The 22,421-nt window shown below is 40.9% G+C and overlaps 1 protein-coding gene across 3 annotated transcripts in view; it reads left to right on the top strand.

The window, feature by feature from the left end:
- The window catches only part of ROS1 (ROS proto-oncogene 1, receptor tyrosine kinase), a 184,461-nt gene that overhangs the window by 45,363 nt on the left and 116,677 nt on the right, over positions 1–22,421 (top strand). For all 3 annotated transcript variants that reach the window (XM_075597730.1, XM_075597729.1, XM_075597731.1), the window contains exons 8-12: positions 2,782–2,898; positions 8,218–8,402; positions 9,720–9,817; positions 13,528–14,051; positions 21,900–22,109. In XM_075597730.1, coding sequence (XP_075453845.1) covers positions 2,782–2,898; positions 8,218–8,402; positions 9,720–9,817; positions 13,528–14,051; positions 21,900–22,109 — 1,134 coding nt within the window. The remainder of the gene's footprint in view (positions 1–2,781; positions 2,899–8,217; positions 8,403–9,719; positions 9,818–13,527; positions 14,052–21,899; positions 22,110–22,421) is intronic.

The raw sequence follows: 22,421 nt of genomic DNA, 5'->3' as shown, positions 1-22,421 counted from the left end.
TAATGTACAGTGTCGGGAACGGCACACCTGTGAGCATGTGAGTTGTATATACACTACCGACACACTTTATTAAAGTGTGGCCGGTACCGCAAGCCGGGAGATTTCCCGGCTTGCTAGTGGCCGCCCCTGCGCGGTCACGCGTCTTCGGGAGCCTGCGCCCCCTGCACGCGCGTCCAGGGCTCCCCGAGGGAGCCCTGGTGTCCCGCGATCGCGGGACGGCGGCAGGGGGTTCCGGGGGACCCGGCGGACCCGGCAGCGGTAGGGAGAGCGCCCCGATCGGAGGGCGCTCTTCCGCTGCTTCGGCGCGCGCCCGTCACCCTCGGGCGCGCGCCAGGCTACTGCAGCGGCCAAGAACGGGCAAATGCTCGAATAAACTTGGCCGCAGCAGTATGTGAGAAGATATAATACACACAGCTGATCCATTTTGTACCTACATACAGTAAGGTCCCTCAAATTAATAATATCCCCCTCAATCTGTCACAATATATATCTTTACTCGCTGGTGCTGCCACCACCAAAGAGATGTCACTTGCAGAGTCTTTGGTCCCTGTTTACTATGCAAAATATGCACTTAGCACACAAAAATCTATTGTAGCAAAATGAGTCCGAAAATGTAATTACTCTTCAAAACGTGTGACGTTCTGTTAGACACAAATACATATTTATTAGATTTTAGATTTAATATACATAAATAGTGTAGTGCTTAGGTTACAGAAAAATCTTATTACAAAAATCATACAGTAGAATAAATGCTTTGTTTAATGTTTAATAAAATAAAATGATAAAATAAACAGAAGTCCCCAACATATATCGGCCATATATTTGGGGTTCTCTCAAAGGGGTTTGAGTGGAAAACATGAGATTTCACTCGTCATAGCATTGACACGCTCTTCGTTGAAAATCTCAGTTTATCTTCTAAATAAATAATTTTTATCCGAAAAATTCTTTAATTGAAAACAACCTAAGCCCACCATCCGGGCAAATCCTCACCCCGTTTCATCGATCTGCAGTCAGGGACATTTGTAGGGCTAAAGGAAAAAAGGAACTTTAGTTTGAATATAATGAATATAAAATGTCCAATATCTTTATTCCAATAATTCTTAGAAGAACGTGATTCATATCAACAGGTTCGGGTGAGTTTGCCACATGAAAATAGACTATTTTTGACAAGCTTATGAGTGATAAATGGGATATCTGTCCTTGCAACCTCATGAACATGAAGTGTTTGTCATTATTTGGTTGTTACACAGATCCATCTGTAATTCTCATGAATAGTTGTTAAACCCATGCTATTTCACATTTGGTAAACTTAAACAATATTTGGACTGAAGTCCTGGAAGCAGCTTCTAATATTCTGCAGAGCCCCAAAGAATGTCTTCAAAATAGATTAGTAGGTTTTTTTGTTTATTTCTGCTGTCAGAAAAAGTTGTGCCGCCATACAGTATTTCAAACCCTCCATCATCCTAGAGCGGGTCGTTCCCAGATAAACTCACCTTCTGGACAAACATAAAAACTAGGCCAGGCCTTAACCCGCCATAAAAACAATTCATATAATTTTAAGGCAACCTACAACTATAATTAACCTCTGGTGTGCCAGGTTTATTAAAATACTGAATATTTTCTGGCATTTTCATTACATACAGTAATGTAATTTTTTTCACAGGACTGCATTCTCTGCATTACTTCTTTTGTGAGGTTACATGCATTATAGGCTGACAGGAAGTGAATTTGGCTGCACAATACTGCAAAGGCCCGAACTGTAATTAAAATATATGGGTAATTCAGTCAAATAAAAAATAAAAATGAAAAGGGAATATCGAGCCTTCGGTAAAATAGAGGGAAAATTAAAGCAGACCAAGCGCTACAAAGAAAAATGTATTTCAGAAGAAGAGATTACAGGAGCAAGATTACCTGTGAAGAGAATTGCATTTTGGATGTGACTAGAGATTATCATTACATTATTGCTGTTCAGCAACAGTAATTGCCACTTTCCATGCAGTCTACAACTATCGCAGTATTTGCAAATACATTTCTATTTATTTTTGCAATTTAATCTCAGGGAAACCACCATCTGCAGCTTCATTTTTGATTTAGTCATATTTGACCATAATCTCTTTCTGATTCTCTAAGAATTGTTTCCCCAGATGTTTTTAACCAATGGAAATATCCACATTCTTGCTTTTATCATTAGTGTACTAATACGCTCGGCGATGCTTTATAACAGGTATCGCTAACGCTGACCTTTTACCTATTCAATACATAATATAAGGAAGCCTGCAATCTAATAGCTACAGACTCTGTACAACGACATCAATTATGTATAGCCACTCTTGTTTAATGTTTTCTTTTTGTAATAAGTGGCTAGAGACTGTATTATTCACCACCATTATCAAACTGGCATGCTTTAGCATCACGAGAGTTCTGCCTCCAGGGTGAAAGTGGGTCGCCTGCCAAGATAGTCATAGGAAATCAACATATGTTCACTTTGGTGTGACGCCGGAATTTTACACAGGTCATACATCCGATACATCCAAATAAACCTCAGCACTTCTCAATGAATCATTGCAGTGCATAAGACATCCATAACATTCTAAATCCAGCCCATGGGAAACAACTGATCAACAGGCAACCCTACCAAGAATTTTGCACTAAATCGGCATTTGACCAAGGGTAGAGCTGAATCAGTCTTCTCTTCACTGCTGCACACACATTTCCACAATACTAGCTGCAATCAATATCATCTACACCCAGCATCTTCTCTTGAAATTGCTCTCTGTTTAGTTCCAGAAAAATCCCCATGGCTCTTTCTATCAAACAATAATACCCTTAAAAAGAGAGATAACCTGAAGAACGATGTGCATGAATCTCAGTGTCTATCTGTGGAGGACACAATCACAGGTACGTGTGGCTGCTCACTTTCCCTTAACATTCATAAAGTAAGGATTTGGCCAAGGGTGTTTTTTCCATACCCTATGGAGCAACAGGCCTACACAATTCATATAGTTTCCTTAGTACCTTAAAGATAACAGCATCAACACAACTGATAATAACCATTTACATAAAATTAGAGGACTTAGAGTAAATTTCGTTGATCAAAATTACTTTAAGCCGCAGAGCTACTTAAACGTGAAACGGGTTGTAATAAAGTTGGAGAACACTCATTTGTGTAACACTTTCTCTGAAGTTTTCAAATGCTTTTATAATAGCTAATTTAAGGTAAGGTCGGACAGGGTTGCAGGTTTGAAATCCAACTTCACAAACCTCAAAGTTCTTTTGGAGGTTTGATTGCAGAGAAATAATTGAGCCAAAACCAAAGAAACACTTTTCGTAGGCAAATTTTTGAGTTCGCGAATGATAAAATTGTGAGTTTTTGCTAAAAAAAAAGTTTGACATAAAAAAGATTTAGCAAATATGTAAAAATGTTATTTCCCTCATTTAAAAAAATTGCGGCCATCTATATTAAGCTCTGCAAATGGTTTGATAACAATGTTCTGAATAAATCTCTACTATTTGCTTTACACAATTAAGGTGATAGTGATCGATATTATAAAGGCCATATACTCATATCTCTGTAGCACCCTTTCCCTATGCCTTAGGGAACTACGCGGGCGACTACGCATGCTGCTGTACCTGTCTGCTCACAGGAGGCATAAGCCTCCGCTTCTGGGAGCCTGGGGTGAGCTCTATCTCATTGTGCACAGCGCCTCCACCTGTGAGGGATCCCAGCGTCGGTGAGATAACCCCTCACAGGAACCAATACTACAGCAATAACCAATAACACAACACACAATATATATATATAACTGATCTTTACTATAACAATGCTATTGAACACAAAAGAACACTTGCCTAGACAAGTGAGAGAACCCCTTTTGAACAAGCACTCATATAGTGATAAATACAAATAATTAAAAGGTAACCTTTATTAGTGTATATGGGTAAAATTAGTGAAATACGTAAACACTCAACACAATTAAAACACGTATTAAACTGAATGCCTCTAAGTCTAAATTATAGACTGATAGAGGTAGTACTTGAAGGAAATTAATGTAACTGGCACCATATAAAGCGAAATCAAAAGATTGTATTAAAGTGTAAAACAAATATGGTGCCTCAGTGTGGTGTGTCTATTATGGTTGAAAGAGTCTGGTGTATGTCACTCAGGTATAATGACAGTCACACCGCTTTCATGCCACATCTGAATAGTATATGGTTCTCTGACAAAATACGGAGTGATTGTAATATATAGCTAGTGCATTTCGGGCCAGACCCACGAAATGAGTACTGAGTGTGGCCTAGCTAGACTCTGTTGTCAGAGAAACCAACAAAGGGTTAAAAATATATCCTTCAATACAACGCTGGATATAATAAAATATCAGGAAGGGAGGCTACTGTGTAGCTGGGGGGGGGATGAGGCTAATCAGTGGGAACTAAAGATGTATAATTTTGTTATTTCCCACTGGTTAATACATACTTCAAAGTTCTTGTAGCCTCAAATGAGCACAGTGTGGTTAACACAATAGATGATTAGTAAGGTAAATTACTGCTCGTATCCCCTGTGAAGGTAGCAAGTGTGATTGTAAGCATTCTAGCTGGTATGTCTATACTGGTAAAGCCATTTAATGAGTTGTCTGCAGCTGCCTTTGAGTAAAGTCGCTCTATATCTGCAGACCTATATAGATAGTATGGATACGTGATTTGTACTTAATAGCCGCCCAGCTGTATCAGTCAATATAGTAATTATGGATGAGCAGGCTATATTGCCATAGACAAATAAATCTCAGTTACCACATATCCTGTGGGGCAGATGAGCCCTGTCTGCTGGGTGTAGGCGACTAAGTGTGGTATATATGGTGCCCTGCAGCCGCTCAGTAATATGCTCACATCAGTAGAGGGGTGCCTGAGTGGCTGCTGTCTCGGAGCGTTTAATCACAGCTCCCGAGTGGCGGCATCTGTTGAGTCTCCACCCGGCATGGTGTATTCATGAACACCGCCAAGTATAAAACTGCCGGGTGGAACTCTAAGTAGAACAGCGGCTATTCTCCGTGCTATCAAACAGACGTCGCCGCACCAGTACGCGTGCTGACGTCACAGAGGATCGCCCACCGACGTACGTTTCGCGTCACGCTGACGCTTTCTCAAGATGGCCACCGTACGTTTTAGAGTTCCACCCAGCAGTTTTATACTTGGCGGTGTTCATGAATACACCATGCCGGGTGGAGACTCAACAGATGCCGCCACTCGGGAGCTGTGATTAAACGCTCCGAGACAGCAGCCACTCAGGCACCCCTCTACTGATGTGGGCATATTACTGAGCGGCTGCAGGGCACCATATATACCACACTTAGTCGCCAACACCCAGCAGACAGGGCTCATCTGCCCCACAGGATATGTGGTAACTGAGATTTATTTGTCTATGGCAATATAGCCTGCTCATCCATAATTACTATATTGACTGATACAGCTGGGCGGCTATTAAGTACAAATCACGTATCCATACTATCTATATAGGTCTGCAGATATAGAGCGACTTTACTCAAAGGCAGCTGCAGACAACTCCTTAAATGGCTTTACCAGTATAGACATACCAGCTAGCCTGCTTACAATCACACTTGCTACCTTCACAGGGGATACGAGCAGTAATTTACCTTACTAATCATCTATTGTGTTAACCACACTGTGCTCATTTGAGGCTACAAGAACTTTGAAGTATGTATTAACCAGTGGGAAATAACAAAATTATACATCTTTAGTTCCCACTGATTAGCCTCATCCCCCCCCCCCCCAGCTACACAGTAGCCTCCCTTCCTGATATTTTATTATATCCAGCGTTGTATTGAAGGATATATTTTTAACCCTTTGTTGGTTTCTCTGACAACAGAGTCTAGCTAGGCCACACTCAGTCCTCATTTCGTGGGTCTGGCCCGAAATGCACTAGCTATATATTACAATCACTCCGTATTTTGTCAGAGAACCATATACTATTCAGATGTGGCATGAAAGCGGTGTGACTGTCATTATACCTGAGTGACATACACCAGACTCTTTCAACCATAATAGACACACCACACTGAGGCACCATATTTGTTTTACACTTTAATACAATCTTTTGATTTCGCTTTATATGGTGCCAGTTACATTAATTTCCTTCAAGTACTACCTCTATCAGTCTATAATTTAGACTTAGAGGCATTCAGTTTAATACGTGTTTTAATTGTGTTGAGTGTTTACGTATTTCACTAATTTTACCCATATACACTAATAAAGGTTACCTTTTAATTATTTGTATTTATCACTATATGAGTGCTTGTTCAAAAGGGGTTCTCTAACTTGTCTAGGCAAGTGTTCTTTTGTGTTCAATGACTCTCTCACCCCTGGCACCAACTTACTGACAGTAGCTAGAGCTCACCATCCTTCCCCCTCTCACTCCCTATTACCACTATAACAATGCTACACATATAACACAGTACCATGTGACACAATGTAGTTCAGTGACCCCAACACATAGTGGTTCCCCCAATGTACTGAGGGTGTCGTGGCACCAATAGCCCCTGATGTCCGTCCCAGCAATCCCGCCAAAATGTGAGGTAGCGCTACCCCCTGTAGATGTTGGTGTACGTTGGGTACCTGCTTGGTTACTCTAGTACCCAGGTGCTGCTTGGCACGGTGCGTTGGAGCGGATCCCATATAGTGGGGCCTACGACACAATTCCCCTCTCTCCTAAGGTCCTGATCTTCCTCACAGTGTGAGCTCCAGCCAGAGGGTCTCTCACAATGTCTTTGGGTCCTGTGAGCGCCACGTGGTTGTCCGGTCACCGGTGCCGTAATAATAATAATAATGGGAAGAGTCCCTATCTGGGGCCTTCCCTGCAACACTCCTCTATAGGTGTCTCAGGATCTAACTTGGGCCTAGGGGCTGTTACGCCGGTGCTGCCCGCAGACCAGACCCGTCCCCCGAGCTGAAGGGGGAAGTGGTAATACACGCACCCGCAGCAAAGGGAGCGTGTCCGGAGTGTGGTATGAAGCGTTGCCAGACCAGATGTAGTAAGGTAGACAATACTTGCCGGTACCGGTTGTAGAGATAGAGTGAAGGATGCCTTGCCGAAGTCAGGGAGTGGAGAGTGGAGATAGGTCGTAGTCCAAGCCGTGTTCAAAGGGTTACCAGAGTGAGCGTTATTCAAGGAGTGCCGAGATCGAGAGCCAGAGGGGGTAGTCGTACGAGCTGCGTCAGAACCTGTGAAAACACTGAGAGAATCCAGAAGTACTTCCATGCAGAGACTATGTCGAGCAAAGACTGAGAGCAGAGAGGGGCTAGATAAAGCAGTAAGGTCCAATTAGGAATGGAGGCGGGACAGGAAGAGCTACAGGGGGACACTGCAGATTGGTGCAGGCATAACAGGCCAGGTGAGTCTTGTTGGTAACCTGAGTATGCCCGTGCAGTGTGCTGGGGCGGAGCCTGAGGTCCGGGCGACGGGAATAAGAGTTTGCAGACTGAGCGTGCTCCGTAACTAGTGTACGCGCGTGAACCGAGCCAGTGGATGGTGCAGGTGTGCGTGCAGGAGGGCGTGGGCGCGCCCGGCGCTGAGCAGAGGAATCGCCGAGGGGAGTGATCCCGTGACGGCGGCAGGGGCGGGGAGCCGTGGAGGCCGGTAAGGCAGGATTGTTTTGTGTGTCCAGGGGCACCCTGCGGGGAGGGAGTGCTCTGTGTGGGGAGCGAGGAGAACGCTGATTCCTGACAGGGGCAAAGTCTAGGCCTAGTCCAGGAAGCACTGCTCCCTGGACACTACCTTCTCCCTTTGCTCCTCCGTCAGGACTGAAGCACGTGCTCCCTGCATGCGGAGAATATCCTGTTCCTCCAACTGCTCTAATCCCATTCGCTGAGACAGTACCATGTGTGCAGTGCCTCCCGCTAAGGATTCTGGGACTTGTAGTTCCGCTGTACTCTATACGGAGCCAAAACCAAAATGGCTGCCGCACTCCTGACTGCACATGCGCGCCTCACCACTCTGAGCATTCGCGACTAACAAGATGGCTGCCCCCACAATCCCGATCACATGGAGCTCCGGGCGATAGCCAGGCAGATCCCCGCACCGGAGGCAGGGTAGGGGACTCGGCTTCATCTCTAAAGAAAAAAGATTTAAAATGATATAATTATTTAATGTTCAGGAGAAAAAGAGCTGTTTTCATTTTCCATGTTTTATTTTGTTTTTTTTCCAAGGTCTTTCCATTAACATTTACACACAAGAAATATATTTCTCGGAGCAGAATCGTATCTGGGTAAAAGGAGCTATTGATGTGACAGACACATCGGATCTAAGGATTGTGTACAATGGCCAAGGAACCATCACCGACATATCTGTGGACTGGCTATTTAACAAGATTTATTTTATCATGAATGAACAGGTAAGCTCTCTCTAAACACTCTTCTGTTAAGGGGGGTTCCAATAATAAAAGGTGGATGTTACTTTATGATTTGCTAGTAACCCATTCTAATTTCCTGGATAATAATAATACAGTACGCGTCACATTGCCATTAATATTTTACAATAATTCCATCTGAGACTAGTGTAACCCCCCTATGACCTTAAAGGGTTAACTGTGTGAAATTCTTCGCGTAGTGGGGAGCGCTGAATGAGACCAAAAATAAAAAAGGCAAAGAAAACATGGAGATGGACTTCTCTTGCAATCTTATGTTGACAAAACTCACATGACCCCAAAGAATATCAGGCAGTGATAAACTCCATGGGTTAACTCCAGGGATGCTTCCGAATGTGGCTCCTTTTTATCTCCATTAACTGTGTGGGCCCACACAGAGTAACGCCCCTTCCCCATCACATGGTACTGGGTTACTAGGCAGAATCATAGCTCCGCCCTCTTCTGTCCAGTGATAGTGATGTCATTGCAGGATATATCTATAGAGGGGAGAGGTTTCTAGAAGCTCAGATCCAAGGAGGAGTCAAAGGTGACTGATCTCACTGTGAATATTGTATATAGGTTTCAGTGTTGCATGTAGAACCTCGGGGGCCGCTAGGCACTAAGAGTTCGGGGGCCCTTTCCCGTAGTTTGCTTAACATTTTTTATTTGAAAGTCCAAAAATGTCCTAGTAAATGTAAATAAAGTGTTCAAAAGAAATACATTTTCTTTAGATTTATTAGAGCTAAGGGCCCTTAATTCCCAAACCCTTTCCATGTCTGCGCTTAACCTTTTCTCACCTACACTGCTCCCATCCCCCTAACATCCTGTCAGCTGCCTTCCCGTCATCCCATCACACACCTACACTGTTCCCATCACCTTAACATCTCTCTCATCCCATCACTCTCACCTACACTGCTCCCATCACCCCAACATCCTCGTCATCTATCCACCTCTCTTCCCATCACTTTCACCTACACTGCTCCCATCACCCTTTCATCCCCCTCATCCACCTATCCCTCATTCCATCACTCTCACCCAAGATACTCCGTCCATTTAAATACACATTTAATTTATAAAATGTTAAAAAATACATAAAATATGTTTTATGTATTTTAACATGTTATACATTAAATGTGTTTTTAATTGGAGTGAATATCTACGGGTGAGTGCTGGGATGTGGGGTTGATGGGTGACGGGATGGAACAGTGAAGGTGAGAATAGGCGAAACGCAGACATGGAAAGTGTTTGGGAATGAAGAAGGGTTTGGCAAGTGAAACTTTCTTCAATTTCTATTCTTAATTCTAGGTGTATAACTGCGACTCAAATAACTGCACAGAAGCTAGAGATATTACTTTGCACTCTGCAATCAGTCCTAGAAAAATTGTGGCCGATCCATATAATGGGTAGGCATTGCTTTTTTCAGACTTTTTGATGACAATGTTGCATAGTTTTGTTTGGTTATGTATATTCATTGTCTAGTTTATCCAATCAACATGCATGCTATAAAAATTAAATACGAAACATACCTTATTTAAAATGTGTATGTATATCTAGAATCGAAATGAACAAGACATTTGGGGCCATATATACTTGGAAGTGTTATGCCATAAGATACCTGCCAGTACCAGAACACACCTTACGGCCCATTCACCGTAACGGAATGGAAGTTGTTTTATGACATAACACCATTTAGGAAGAAACCTTACTTCCCCATTCACTTAAATGGACAATAAAGGCCATACTTGTTAAGCAGTGTTACTCCATAAAACACCTTCTGTGTTGAAAGACACCTTATAACACATTCATTTGAATGGATCATAAAGGGCTATTTTCGATTAAAAATCTCCATTGAAGTCCCTAAAAGTCAATAGATATTTCATTTTTCACTTGCATTTGCTTTTAAAATGTGAAATTAGTGGACTTTTCTAAATTCAAACATTGGCATAACTGATTTTAAATAAGCACCACCCACCATTTACGTATACATTTGGGAAGGAAGGGTGGGGAGCTATAGACGTGTTTGTGCATTGGAAGGGCTAGATATACATAATAGATCACTCAATAAATGATGTCTACTTATATTGGCAAAAGAGTAAGGTTGGGAAGATGACGTGGCGGTTCTGGCTTCTGTGGCTGTGGGGGCAGAAGGAAAAGGCTATTAATGACGGGAAGTGGGACCCCAGAAAGAGAGAGACTAGAAACTGCTAATTCGAAAACATTTGCAGTTGTACTTAAACAGCCCCATCAAATATCTAGTATGAAAAATATAACTGAAAGGGAGGTTTTACCAAAATTATCAAAACAATTATTATCATCATTGTCCTCACCAGGTGAGGAAAAACAGGTCACCGCTACCAGGATAGAACAGGTTATACTGCCAACTCTCGAAGCGGCTTATATGACAATTATGACAATAGCCATCCCTGCCAAACTAAGCAAACGTTATTGCTACTGCAAGTGTGAGAGTGGACAGGATTCTGCTGAGGTGGAGGGGGCTGGACAGGCCTCTCAACCTTTGAGTGTTCAAAGGCACCAGCAGTGCTGTATTTGAGGGAAGACTCAGAGGGGCCTATTCTATAAGCCTCGAGAAGCCACATATCAAGCTCTTTTCGGCCAAAGTGGCTACTGCTATTTTGTAAGCCTCGATAAGTGGGCGATAAAGCCATGAATCGACAATTTGTTCAGCCATCAAAAAAAATACATCGCCGGGTGACCGGCGATAAGCCACTTATCGGCAGGTACTGAAACTCGTGCAATTCTAGTAGCCTCGATTACCTTATCGAGGCTAATCGCGGCTCTAGAATGGCGAGTTTCTCCCAAAATCCTCACGCCAGGAAAAGTTGGCGTGAGGCTGGTGAGAAGCTGCTGAGAAGACAGAGAGAGAGGAGCTTAGAAAAAATTATTAATTTTTCCTGCATCATATTCATGCCGGGAGTCTCCGAAGCTGATACCCATTAATATCAGCACCAGAGGCCTCCGGCATGAATAACATGCAATAAAAATGCATTTACAGGCAACTTCATTACCTTAGCGGCTAAGGCAATGAAGGGGTTAACTACCACTGCAATATTTATTGTGGGTAGCAGGGGTGGGGGAAGGTGGTATTTGACCCTTGGTGGGTGTTTGCCTTGTGGGGAGGGGGGGGGCGTTTGCGGGTGGAGTTAACCCCTTCATTACCTTCACCCGGTAGGTGTAAACACCCACCAAGGGCCAAATGCCAACTTCACCCATCCTTGCTACCCACAATAAACATTTTAAAACACAACAATACTACCCACCTCCTCTACCTCCAACAACCCCCCCACACCGCCCCCAAACAGATATGCATTTGCCCATTATAAAATCAAACATTAGCCAGCCAGAATTAAGAAAATAAATAAAACGTTCAACTTACCCCTACCATCATGAAGGTTGTCCTTGTCAGCATACTGCAGGTCCATGTCCTCTGATGCCAGAAAGAATACAAGAAAAAATACAATCTAATGGCCCCTAACCCCTTAATCACCTTAGCGGTTAATAACCGCTATAGTAATTAAGGGGTTAACCCCCGTCCCCCGCTACCCAGCCGCGTGGCCTAACCACCCACCCCAGCCCCACTATACTCACCCTGTACCCATTGATTGGCACAGTGGTATATCATACCCATATAATATGGGCATGATAAGCCACTATATTACTCAATGGTCAACCAAGCACCTAAACACCCCAACAATAAAAGAACTAAAAAGCCTCAACTACACCCCTCAATTACATTAATCTATCATTAAACAATACTACATCACTAGATCTAGTGATCACTAGAACACTATCACTACAAAATAATTCCAATTATGTTATTCCAAAACATAAGAATACAAATACATAAACATCTATCCAACCAATCAATTAAAGAAATAAAACCAGTAGCCAACAAATCAATTAATTATTTAATAATTTCAACCAGTAGCCAGCAGTTCTGTAAGGAGGAATGGGCCAACATTCTTCAAAACCGATGTGAGAGACTGACCAGCAGTTACAGTTAACGCTTAGTTTAAGTCATTGCTGCTCAAGGACCAGGTACTGAATCTAAAGGTTCAGATACCTTTTCTCACATGGATGTTGAATGTTTAATCATTTGTGGGTAAATAAATGTTTAAAAAATATAATGTTTTTTTGTCATTTGTCTGATCAGGTTATCTTTATCTATTATTAGGACTTAGATTAAGTTCTAATAACATTTTGGGTATAAAATATGTGAAATTTGTGATAATCCTAAGTGGTTCATAAACTTTTTCTCACCACTGTACATATGGTGCACAGGCAGAAAGCATGTTGCAGTCTGGAGTAGGAGCTTCTGGTAAATGCTGTCCTGCTCCTCTTCTTACACAGTATTATCACTGGAGAGGACCAGGCAGTATTTACCAGTGCATTAAGCAGCTGAGGGAGCAGGGAGAAGCTACGATTCAATGCAGCAACATTTGTGCTCGCTCTACACTGGGCTGCTGGGGTCACTATCGGTTGGGGGCAAAGCCCTCAAGGGCCGCATGCAGCCCCTGTTACCCACCAATGCTCTAAGTGTTTGTAAGCCCAATAAGACATCGGGGGGGATTCTGTCTAAGCTGGACTGGACTTATAAGTATTGATAGAAGTGGCCCATAAAATCCTTTTAGGCAGACAGAGGATGGACTCTAAACCCTAGACCAGTGGTTTCTAAACTATTGTCCGTATGTTTTAATTACATAGTATACATACAGTATACATAAATGCATTGCTCTACAAAACTGTGTATGGTGTTCCTGCAAACAATTATTAGCACTGAAGAACCTAGACAACATATTATAAGAATTGTTAATGGTTAATATATTTTCTTTATAATGGTAGATTTTGATCTTACTGTATGTTTATGTTAAAAGTTAATCAGTACAAAAATGCCACTCACACGGTCCTGTAAATAAAGAGTACTATTTATTGAATCGACGTTTCAAAACGGTGATTCAATTTGTGGCCAGTTTTCCTCTCATCTATTATGGAAGTGGCAACACTTTGCTTATTTTGCAACCTTTGCAGCTATACAAGAATATTGTGAGTGCTCTTTCATTGAAGTATTGTTTGTAAATGCTTTTGTTCTTCCTAGGTATCTTTTTATTCTGCTGGATGATGGTATACACAGAATAAACCTCCCGGAGATTCCTGTTCAAGACAGTTTAATAAACCATATAGTAAATAGCAGCACTATCCAGGACTTCATGATGAATGTTCAGTCCAAACGACTTGTTTATGTCAACAACATAGACCAGGGAGTTTTTGCCATTGCATCTGTTTTTCTGGATGGATCCGACACTCAATACTTAAGGCAAATACAAGATGGTGAATTGGTGGAAATTAAGAGTTTTCTTTATATCAATGACAGTTTATTTTTCACAGATGGAAAGTCTGTGTTCTATGAGCTCTTCCAGATGGGGAAATATTGGTACAATGAATACTTATTACCTTGCAATTTTGCAGCCCCACCATCTTCAGACTACAATAACCTCCTCTTCTATGGAGAATCCACTCAGCCTTTCCCTTTGCCAAGTCAGCCTCGGCAAGTACAGGTCTTGTTTGGTACAGAATTTGCTACAGTTCAGTGGAAGCCCCCAGAAACCACTCTAGAAACCAGTAAGTCGTAACTTTGTCTCAGACAATGAACATGAGTTTTGATTAATAATTCTTTAACATCGTTTTGCACAACAAACAGCTTCCAAAACAATATTCCCTTTATATTGTAAATCAATGAAAGAAAAGCCCAGAAACAAGATTATGTTGGGTACAATAAAAGGATGTATCTTGCACTGGAAGTTGTTGTCTTGAGAGTATTGATGAGCACAGGAAATAATATATTTTCCCATCCTGTGATGTCCAACATTCCTAAGAGGGTTGAGTTTAGATTTCAGATCAAATTCACCCGCTTCAAACCAATGACGCTTTTCAATCATTATGCGGTTAAATGTGATGTCAGTTCTGACACTTGGCACATTGTATGAGAAACTGAGCTTATCTTACAGGCTTCTCATAACATCTGGCCTGTTTACACTTTCATTTGGAAGCTGATTGGATGAGGAAAGATCAATAAAGTCAGCTAGGAGCAAAAACATTCCATTTTCTGTTTCACACAGATTTCTTCACATAGAATGATGACATTAAAACTCACAAAGACAAGACAAGATGGCGGACTAAAATAATCAAACAAAATGGCTGCTTTGACCCTAATGCTGTTACGTCAGACCCCTAATGTCTCAACTTCGTCAGTCCCTCCTCTGATTCTTTAAAACATTGTTTTTTTGAGAATTATTGGCATGATTTTAGTCCAGAAACACGTTGGGAGGCACAGGGGTGCTCCATCATCTCATAATGCTGCCTGAGGCTGCCTGAGGGTGCACAAGGGTGCCTGTCAAATGTAGTCATAGTCTTGTATGGCGTTGCAGCCAAATTCTTTTCCAGATTTAGAACATTGTACTTGGCATCTTCTTTCTTCAAGGGACTGCTGTAAATTGGTTCTGCAAACAATGGCATTATGTCTGCAGAGGGGGTAGCACATTTGTGGATCATGCCTTTGCCAAACGTAACACAAACATAGATGACAACGAGTATCACACACACATTAAAAAATTTCGCTCCTAGTGATCCTACCAATCCACCAGCCTCAAAGGGTCCCAGTCTGTGTCACCTTCCTTCCTAAGTCTTTCTTGCACAGTTTCTATCTTGTCTAACTCATGCTGTACCTTGCTACTCTGATCTTGGATGAAAACACAGCATTGTTGTTTAATTAGGGCACATACACCTCCTTTTGATGCTAAAATGTAATCTAAAGCCATTCTGTTTTGTAAGGCCATAAGCCTGATCTGAACCTGTTCTTGGTTTAGTGATTCAATAGCTGTAGTGGTGTGATTGAGGACATCATCTAACACATCTGTTAATGTATTAAGCCTGTCATATAGTAACCCAACTCCTACATTTAGAACTAAACTAACCCAGAATTGTTCTTTCCATAAACTACTTTCAGCCCTGAAATATTTGGTGTTTGTAGTGTGTAAAAATGGATACACAAATGCTAGACCTTTCTGCTGCTAGCTAAACAAAATGGCATCTATCTCTACTATCATATATTTTGAGAATTAGCACAACATTCTATTACTGAGACTTTGTGATGTTTGTGGGTGAGATGGTGAATTAGTGTAGTGTTACCTTGACCATGGTGATAGATATCTGCGATGTATAAGGAACACAGGCAGATGAGTATTGTTGACAAAGCTTCGCAGAGCATCATCATGACAATCCTGTCATCTCTCTGTGGGTTATACCTTCGCAGACCCAATGGTGCATACATCTTAAAATGTTTACTTATACACACTATAAAAGAATAAAAATATTGAGTCTTTGAAAAAATGAAAGGTTCTGAGTCTTTGAAAAAATGAAATGTTCCTGATAAGATCAGGCCTCTGCCTGGTATCTTATTTTCCTCGTTGGTTAAGGGTCAAAGTTTATGTCTCGTCAAAACGTTAACTTGATGCGGCTGTGCTTTAGATGACTTTGGTCTTTGGTGGAGCTGGAATGAGTTTTATGTGAGCCACGTGGATCCAGGAATCTCTGACACTTTAATTGCGGTATTGGTGGTTAGTATGGGCCTTTTCATCTGGGATGAAGAGCATGCTTGCGTAGGAAATATTTAACTATTAACCCCTTCTCGAGTAGGTGCACTTTCAACTTTGCCTAGAGAGACTCAAAAAATGTATTAGTGGCATACAATACTTATTATTGTTTTATTACCAATAGATGGTCCTTAATTTGTTCCTTTGAACTACTGATAGTCATAAGTCATCCCATAAGTGTCTCATTGGGAGATAATTTATACCTAGGAACAAATTCTTGTATCAATGTGTTTACTACTGTCTTAACATCCGCATATAGACAGAGGTATCTCCTATTAATGCTCCTCATATTTAAAACTAAGCAGCTAATGTGGACTTGAATGTACTACAATCTGAGTTCCTAAGACTTTGGGCCTCATCCATTGTCAAACCAATTGCTTCCATAATCAACTCTATCCTGTCTGCAGGCCATATCCCTAAGACCTGGAAAACTACCAGAGCTGTCCCAATCTTCAAAAGTGGGGACAAAAACACTGTCTCAAACTACAGACCAATCTCTCTTTTCCCCATACACACTTGCTCTCATTCATGCCTCACTGTAATCTCCTCCGATGCAAATGGTATCAACCTTTTCATTAAATACTAACTAACCTTAAAACTTGCCCCACAAATTAAGCATCCCAATAGCCTGCACTTATGGCTATTATCCCACACACAGTTACTCCTACCAACCATTGTGGCCAAGCACTGCCATCTAGAGCACTTATTCCATCACCTGCTCTCTCTGTAAATTCTTTTCAAACCTTAGATTGTAAGCTCTTAAGGTCAGGGATTTCCTTTCCTATTGTCTGATTTTGCTGCACTTACTATTCTATTATAATTCCCTCTACTGTATTCTTTGTGAAGTGCTGAGTACATTTTGATGATATATATATATATATATATATATATATATATATATATATATATATATATATCTATATATCTATATATATATAAAATCATACACTATGATACTATCCAAAGTCATGGACAAAAATGTGTTCACTCCCAATTAAACAATTAATATACTAAGACAAATGCCCCTACCCAATTACCAGTCTGGCCTCCACCCCAAACACTCCATTGTAACTATTCTGCTATAAATGTGAAATGCCTTGCATATAATATATACACTGCTCACTTATGTAACTGTATTTGCAACTATATATCACCTGTCCTTTAACTCTATACCTAGAACATATCCAAAAACGAGAGGTGACTCCTAATGCACCACTTCCTAGCAAAACATTCTACAAATATTTTAACAATAACTACTGCTTATAATAAAATAGGACACCTATGGAAAAAATAAATGATTAAAAGTTATAAAATACATCACATATTCAGATAATAGTCAAATGCTTTTGTATAGGACTTCACACTAATTTTCTTGTAATATAATCTCTTTGCACGGTGCCGAACACACTGACAGCGTTATTTTTTTTTTAAGACACTCAGAGAAAAATTTCAGAGCTTGTTTATCTTGGGCAATTTGCCAGCCCGGGCGTTTCGTCAAAAAGACCTTGAGAGTGCCGAGCAGATAACAAAACAGCTTCTCAGTCTTCTAAATATTAATTACTGAATTGAAACTTCAACTCAAAGTTAAAAATGGAGCTCTTTCCAAAGCAATAAAAACAAAAAAAATATGCCTCTCAAAAATAAAAATATGGCCTCTCAAAAATAAAAATATGGCCTCTCAAAAATAAAGATGTGGCCTCTCAAAAATAAAAATATGACCTCTTATAAAATAAAAATATGACAATTATACAACTGCACACACCATATATAATTTAAACAATACGTGTGAGCTTAAAATCTCTGCAACATATCCTAATCCTATAGAAATGCAATTGACGTGTTTTTACTGGTTAACACACAATACAGAGACAACAAAACAGATACACAAAGAACATAGACACAAACTTCTCTCCTACACAGCGAATCAACTTCTCATAAATAACCTGCTTTTAAAACTAATTTTTTTATGCTCCGGAGCTTTTGAGTTAACTTTTCGTATCTTTTGCACATTCCTTTGGAGAAAAGGGTTCTTTTTTTTTACGCGGTCTGTGCTGCTGTTATTCTGATTCTCTTTCTAGTTGCCATTAGAACAGAAGGAAAAAGAATATTTTCTGGTTTAAAAGACCTATTCGTGTGGCCAGTATGAACACACCTTTTAAATTCCATTCCTTTTCTTCTACTCTCTCTCTTAGGGCTGCTCTGCAATTACTGGCAACATGTCCTACCTTTTTACACTTATAACACTGTCTGTCCCTTCCAAACAATATACACAGTCTCTAATTGTATCCCAATTTCTGCATATAAACCTTTCATAAAAATAACCCTCAATATCTACTTCCTCAACACCATCATATGCCTTCATTATCTATTGGCAAATTCACTTGCTATTTCTTTCCTATCCACTTTCTTTTTCACTTGTTATTATATTAACTTCTGTCCTGGCAATGGTAAAAATGAATGCAGCGGGACCCTTCTGTCCCTCAACAGAATTCTTTTGACCCATATTACCGTAAGGTATGTTTCCCTGTGGGATTCAAAAACACATGAGACGGCGCTCCCTGAGCTTCTCAATCCCACAGAAAAAGACCCCTCTTTCATTTAAATATCTGCGCAATTTGTTGATAATAGTACAAACAGTGCCATTCACTGGCCAACAAAATATATTTATATTGTCTCTTTTCGTTCTCTGTATTCATTCTTTATTATTTTCGTCTGCAGACACACAATCCTTTGAGAATTTTTGGTTTCCCATTATTCCCCTGTTACAGAAATCAAATTTAATTGACCTGTACAATACTTCTTTGGTTACAGAAATCAAATTTAATTGACCTGTACAATACTTCGGCTACAGCAATCAACTGTTAATTGACCTGTACAATTTAGCGTTACAATAATCAGCGCAAGCTGATTACGTACAACTCTTTTGGCATGTTATTGTTCTGAATAGTGTAAATATGCAAATAAGGACCTGTCACGAGACTGTTCCCCAATCACATTTTCTGACCATAACTATACCAACTTGAATCACTTCAGCGGGTCCAACCCAGTCCTGATAAACCTTATACTTTTAGAACATGGATACAGATAAGACTTTCTAACCAGATATCCATGAACTCACTTGGTATGTTAATGACAAAACAGAGCAAATGTACAATCAGGGACCCGTCCTGTTCAGACAACAAAAATATTTATCACAACCCAGGACGGTCTGAAAACACTCCCTTTAAGCATACAAACACTCACCTTCATCACCAAAACACCAAAACTTTTAACGGGACTCTTACCTTAGCCCTTAACAGCTCTTAACACTCTTACACTTTAAAATGAATACAGGAAAAGAGAATAATAAATTCACGTGAAACTGCTAGGGATTCTTAAACATACAAATTAAATGTCCCTGGCGCTATAAAAAAGTCCAAGATACCGTGAACCAACAAGGCAGTCTCTAGTATAAGCTTCCTTAGGCAGATTGATGGACTTGATGATTGTGTTCCAGACGGGGAGGGTGTCCTTTAAATGAAGTTCCACTGCTTCTGAAATAACAGAAAACAACAGGGCACGCCGATTGCGTAGTTTGTTTCATCAACTTTTCCCTATCTAGAACCACAGAATCCTACTTACAGGATAAAGGTTTGTAAATTCAGTGGAGAGAATCTGTAACGCACTTCCCATCTCCTCAGAGCACCTCACGGACCCCACGTGGTCTGGTCTGCGGAGTCCCCCTCAGTCTGCGATGGCGCTGATAGAAGTGTAACACTCCAACGCTCCCACAGATGCGGGCGGTGGGAGGGGGTTGAGGGGAAAATTTAAACAATACTAGTGTGATACCGTAACAGAAATTTAATGACAATTAAAATGATAAAATCACACTCACATAAAAAGAGGGTAACAGATACCGCTCACAGATGCCGTCCGCAACCTGACCAGCTCCTAGATCGGCACAGGAGAGGATCACCGCACGCTACACTCGATACCGGAAATTCGAGTGACGTCAGCGGTACAGCAAACAGGAACTCTCCTCGCGTCAGGAACTAAGGATTCCGGAACGGTCCAAATCACTAAGCTCCTCCTTAGTGATTTGGACCGTTCCGGCATCCTTAGTTCCTGACGCGAGGAGAGTTCCTGTTTGCTGTACCGCTGACGTCACTCGAATTTCCGGTATCGAGTGTAGCGTGCGGTGATCCTCTCCTCTGCCGATCTAGGAGCTGGTCAGGTTGCGGACGGCATCTGTGAGCGGTATCTGTTACCCTCTTTTTATGTGAGTGTGATTTTATCATTTTAATTGTCATTAAATTTCTGTTACGGTATCACACTAGTATTGTTTCAATTTTCCCCTCAACCCCCTCCCCCCGCCCGCATCTGTGGGAGCGTTGGAGTGTTACACTTCTATCAGCGCCATCGCAGACTGAGGGGGACTCCGCAGACCAGACCACGTGGGGTCCGTGAGGTGCTCTGAGGAGATGGGAAGTGCGTTACAGATTCTCTCCACTGAATTTACAAACCTTTATCCTGTAAGTAGGTTTCTGTGGTTCTAGATAGGGAAAGGTTGATGAAACAAACTACGCAATCGGCGTGCCCTGTTGTTTTCTGTTATTTCAGAAGCAGTGGAACTTCATTTAAAGGACACCCTCCCCGTCTGGAACACAATCATCAAGTCCATCAATCTGCCTAAGGAAGCTTATACTAGAGACTGCCTTGCTGGTTCACGGTATCTTGGACTTTTTTACAGCGCCAGGGACATTTAATTTGTATGTTTATTTGTTTTTACAGATTTGGAATAGTCTGTTGTTTTTTGTTCCTATTGGCTGCTTTACTCACTTATCATTTATATTGTTATTCACTATATTTTTGGTATCACTATTTGCACTTTATTTAAGTTTGTGTGTAGGTCAGCGCTTTTTAGAGGGCTTATATTTGTTTGTTTGCTTGCTAGGGATTCTTACTCGTCACATCAGATAAGACACCGTTCAAAAATCAGCTCCAAGCATCACTCAAAACAATTTAATCAGGCTGTTTGTCTAAAAAATGCAGGTAGCCTTACCTTGATTCATATGAGCGCTCAGGTTTGAGTGATGGAGGAGTGATTCATGCGGGTGCCCGATTCCGATGATATTGAGTCCCTATTCGGAATGCGCCATCTGAGAAAAGCGTAAATAAAAAACACAGTCTGAGGTTATTTTGAAACAGAATAACACGTGAATTTATTCAAGTCAAGTGTACAACAGAGACAGGTTCAAAACAAAAGCTCTCTCCCAGATAACACGGTATGCCATATATTTATACCCTAAAACCTAAAGCTCCACCCCTTTATGGGGGGGGCTTGCACGTCACTAAATATTACCTCATTTTGTAATACATAACAATACTAAAACTGATGTCATTTTGTAATACATAACAATACTAAAACTGTATGTAAGCTAAAAATCATTATGGGGTTAAATGTGATGTCAGTTTTGCCACTTGGCACATTGTATGAGAAACTGAGCTTATTTTACAGGCTTCTCATAACATCTGGCCTGTTTACAGTTTCATTTGGAAGCTGATTGGATGAGGAAAGATCAATAAAGTCAGCTCGGAGCAAAAACATTCCATTCTCTGTTTCACACAGATTTCTTCACATAGAATGATGACATTGAAACTCACAAAGACAAGACAAGATGGCGGACTAAAATAATCAAACAAAATGGCTGCTTTGACCCTAATGCTGTTACGTCAGACCCCCTAATGTCTCAACTTCGTCAACGCTAAGTCTCTATGTATAGGTAGTCTACATGTCTTGATTTAATAATAACATAATCATGTTTTAATCCTCCCCAAGGTGCCTCTGCTTGGCAAAACTGGACCTATACTGTTAACATATCAGCACAACATCCTGAAATAACGCAGGTTTTCTCAAATATAACGGACACTGTGATAACAGTGACAAAGCTAAATGTATCTACCGAATATGAAGTAACCGTGCAAGCCTCATCTCCCGCTGGAACAAGTCAATGGACAGTGCCCATAGCAGGGACTTCTCTACATCCAGGTGCGTTAATATCAGAGGTGGCAGTGTAATATAATCACGAAAGAGAAAAAGAGCCGAACCTCCAGTATCTCTATTGGATATGGAAGGAAAAGTGTGATCATGTACTAGGGATTATTATTACAACTACTCTATGAAGGTGTAGTTTACAGTAATTCAGTGATTAAAGTCAGTTAAATTGACAGGATATTATATAAGTGTAGTACACATTCCCTAGTATAATATATATGACGTATTATTAAAGTTACCCTTGGAGGCGACATGTTCATTTGACCTTTTTCTTTATAAACTACAGACAACCAATTTACTCACTTA

Source organism: Ascaphus truei, chromosome 4 (genome assembly GCF_040206685.1).
Source record: "Ascaphus truei isolate aAscTru1 chromosome 4, aAscTru1.hap1, whole genome shotgun sequence".
Taxonomy (NCBI): Eukaryota; Metazoa; Chordata; class Amphibia; order Anura; family Ascaphidae; genus Ascaphus; species Ascaphus truei.
The sequence above is the reverse complement of the archived record's forward strand: the minus strand, read 5'-3'. Positions and strand labels throughout refer to the sequence as shown.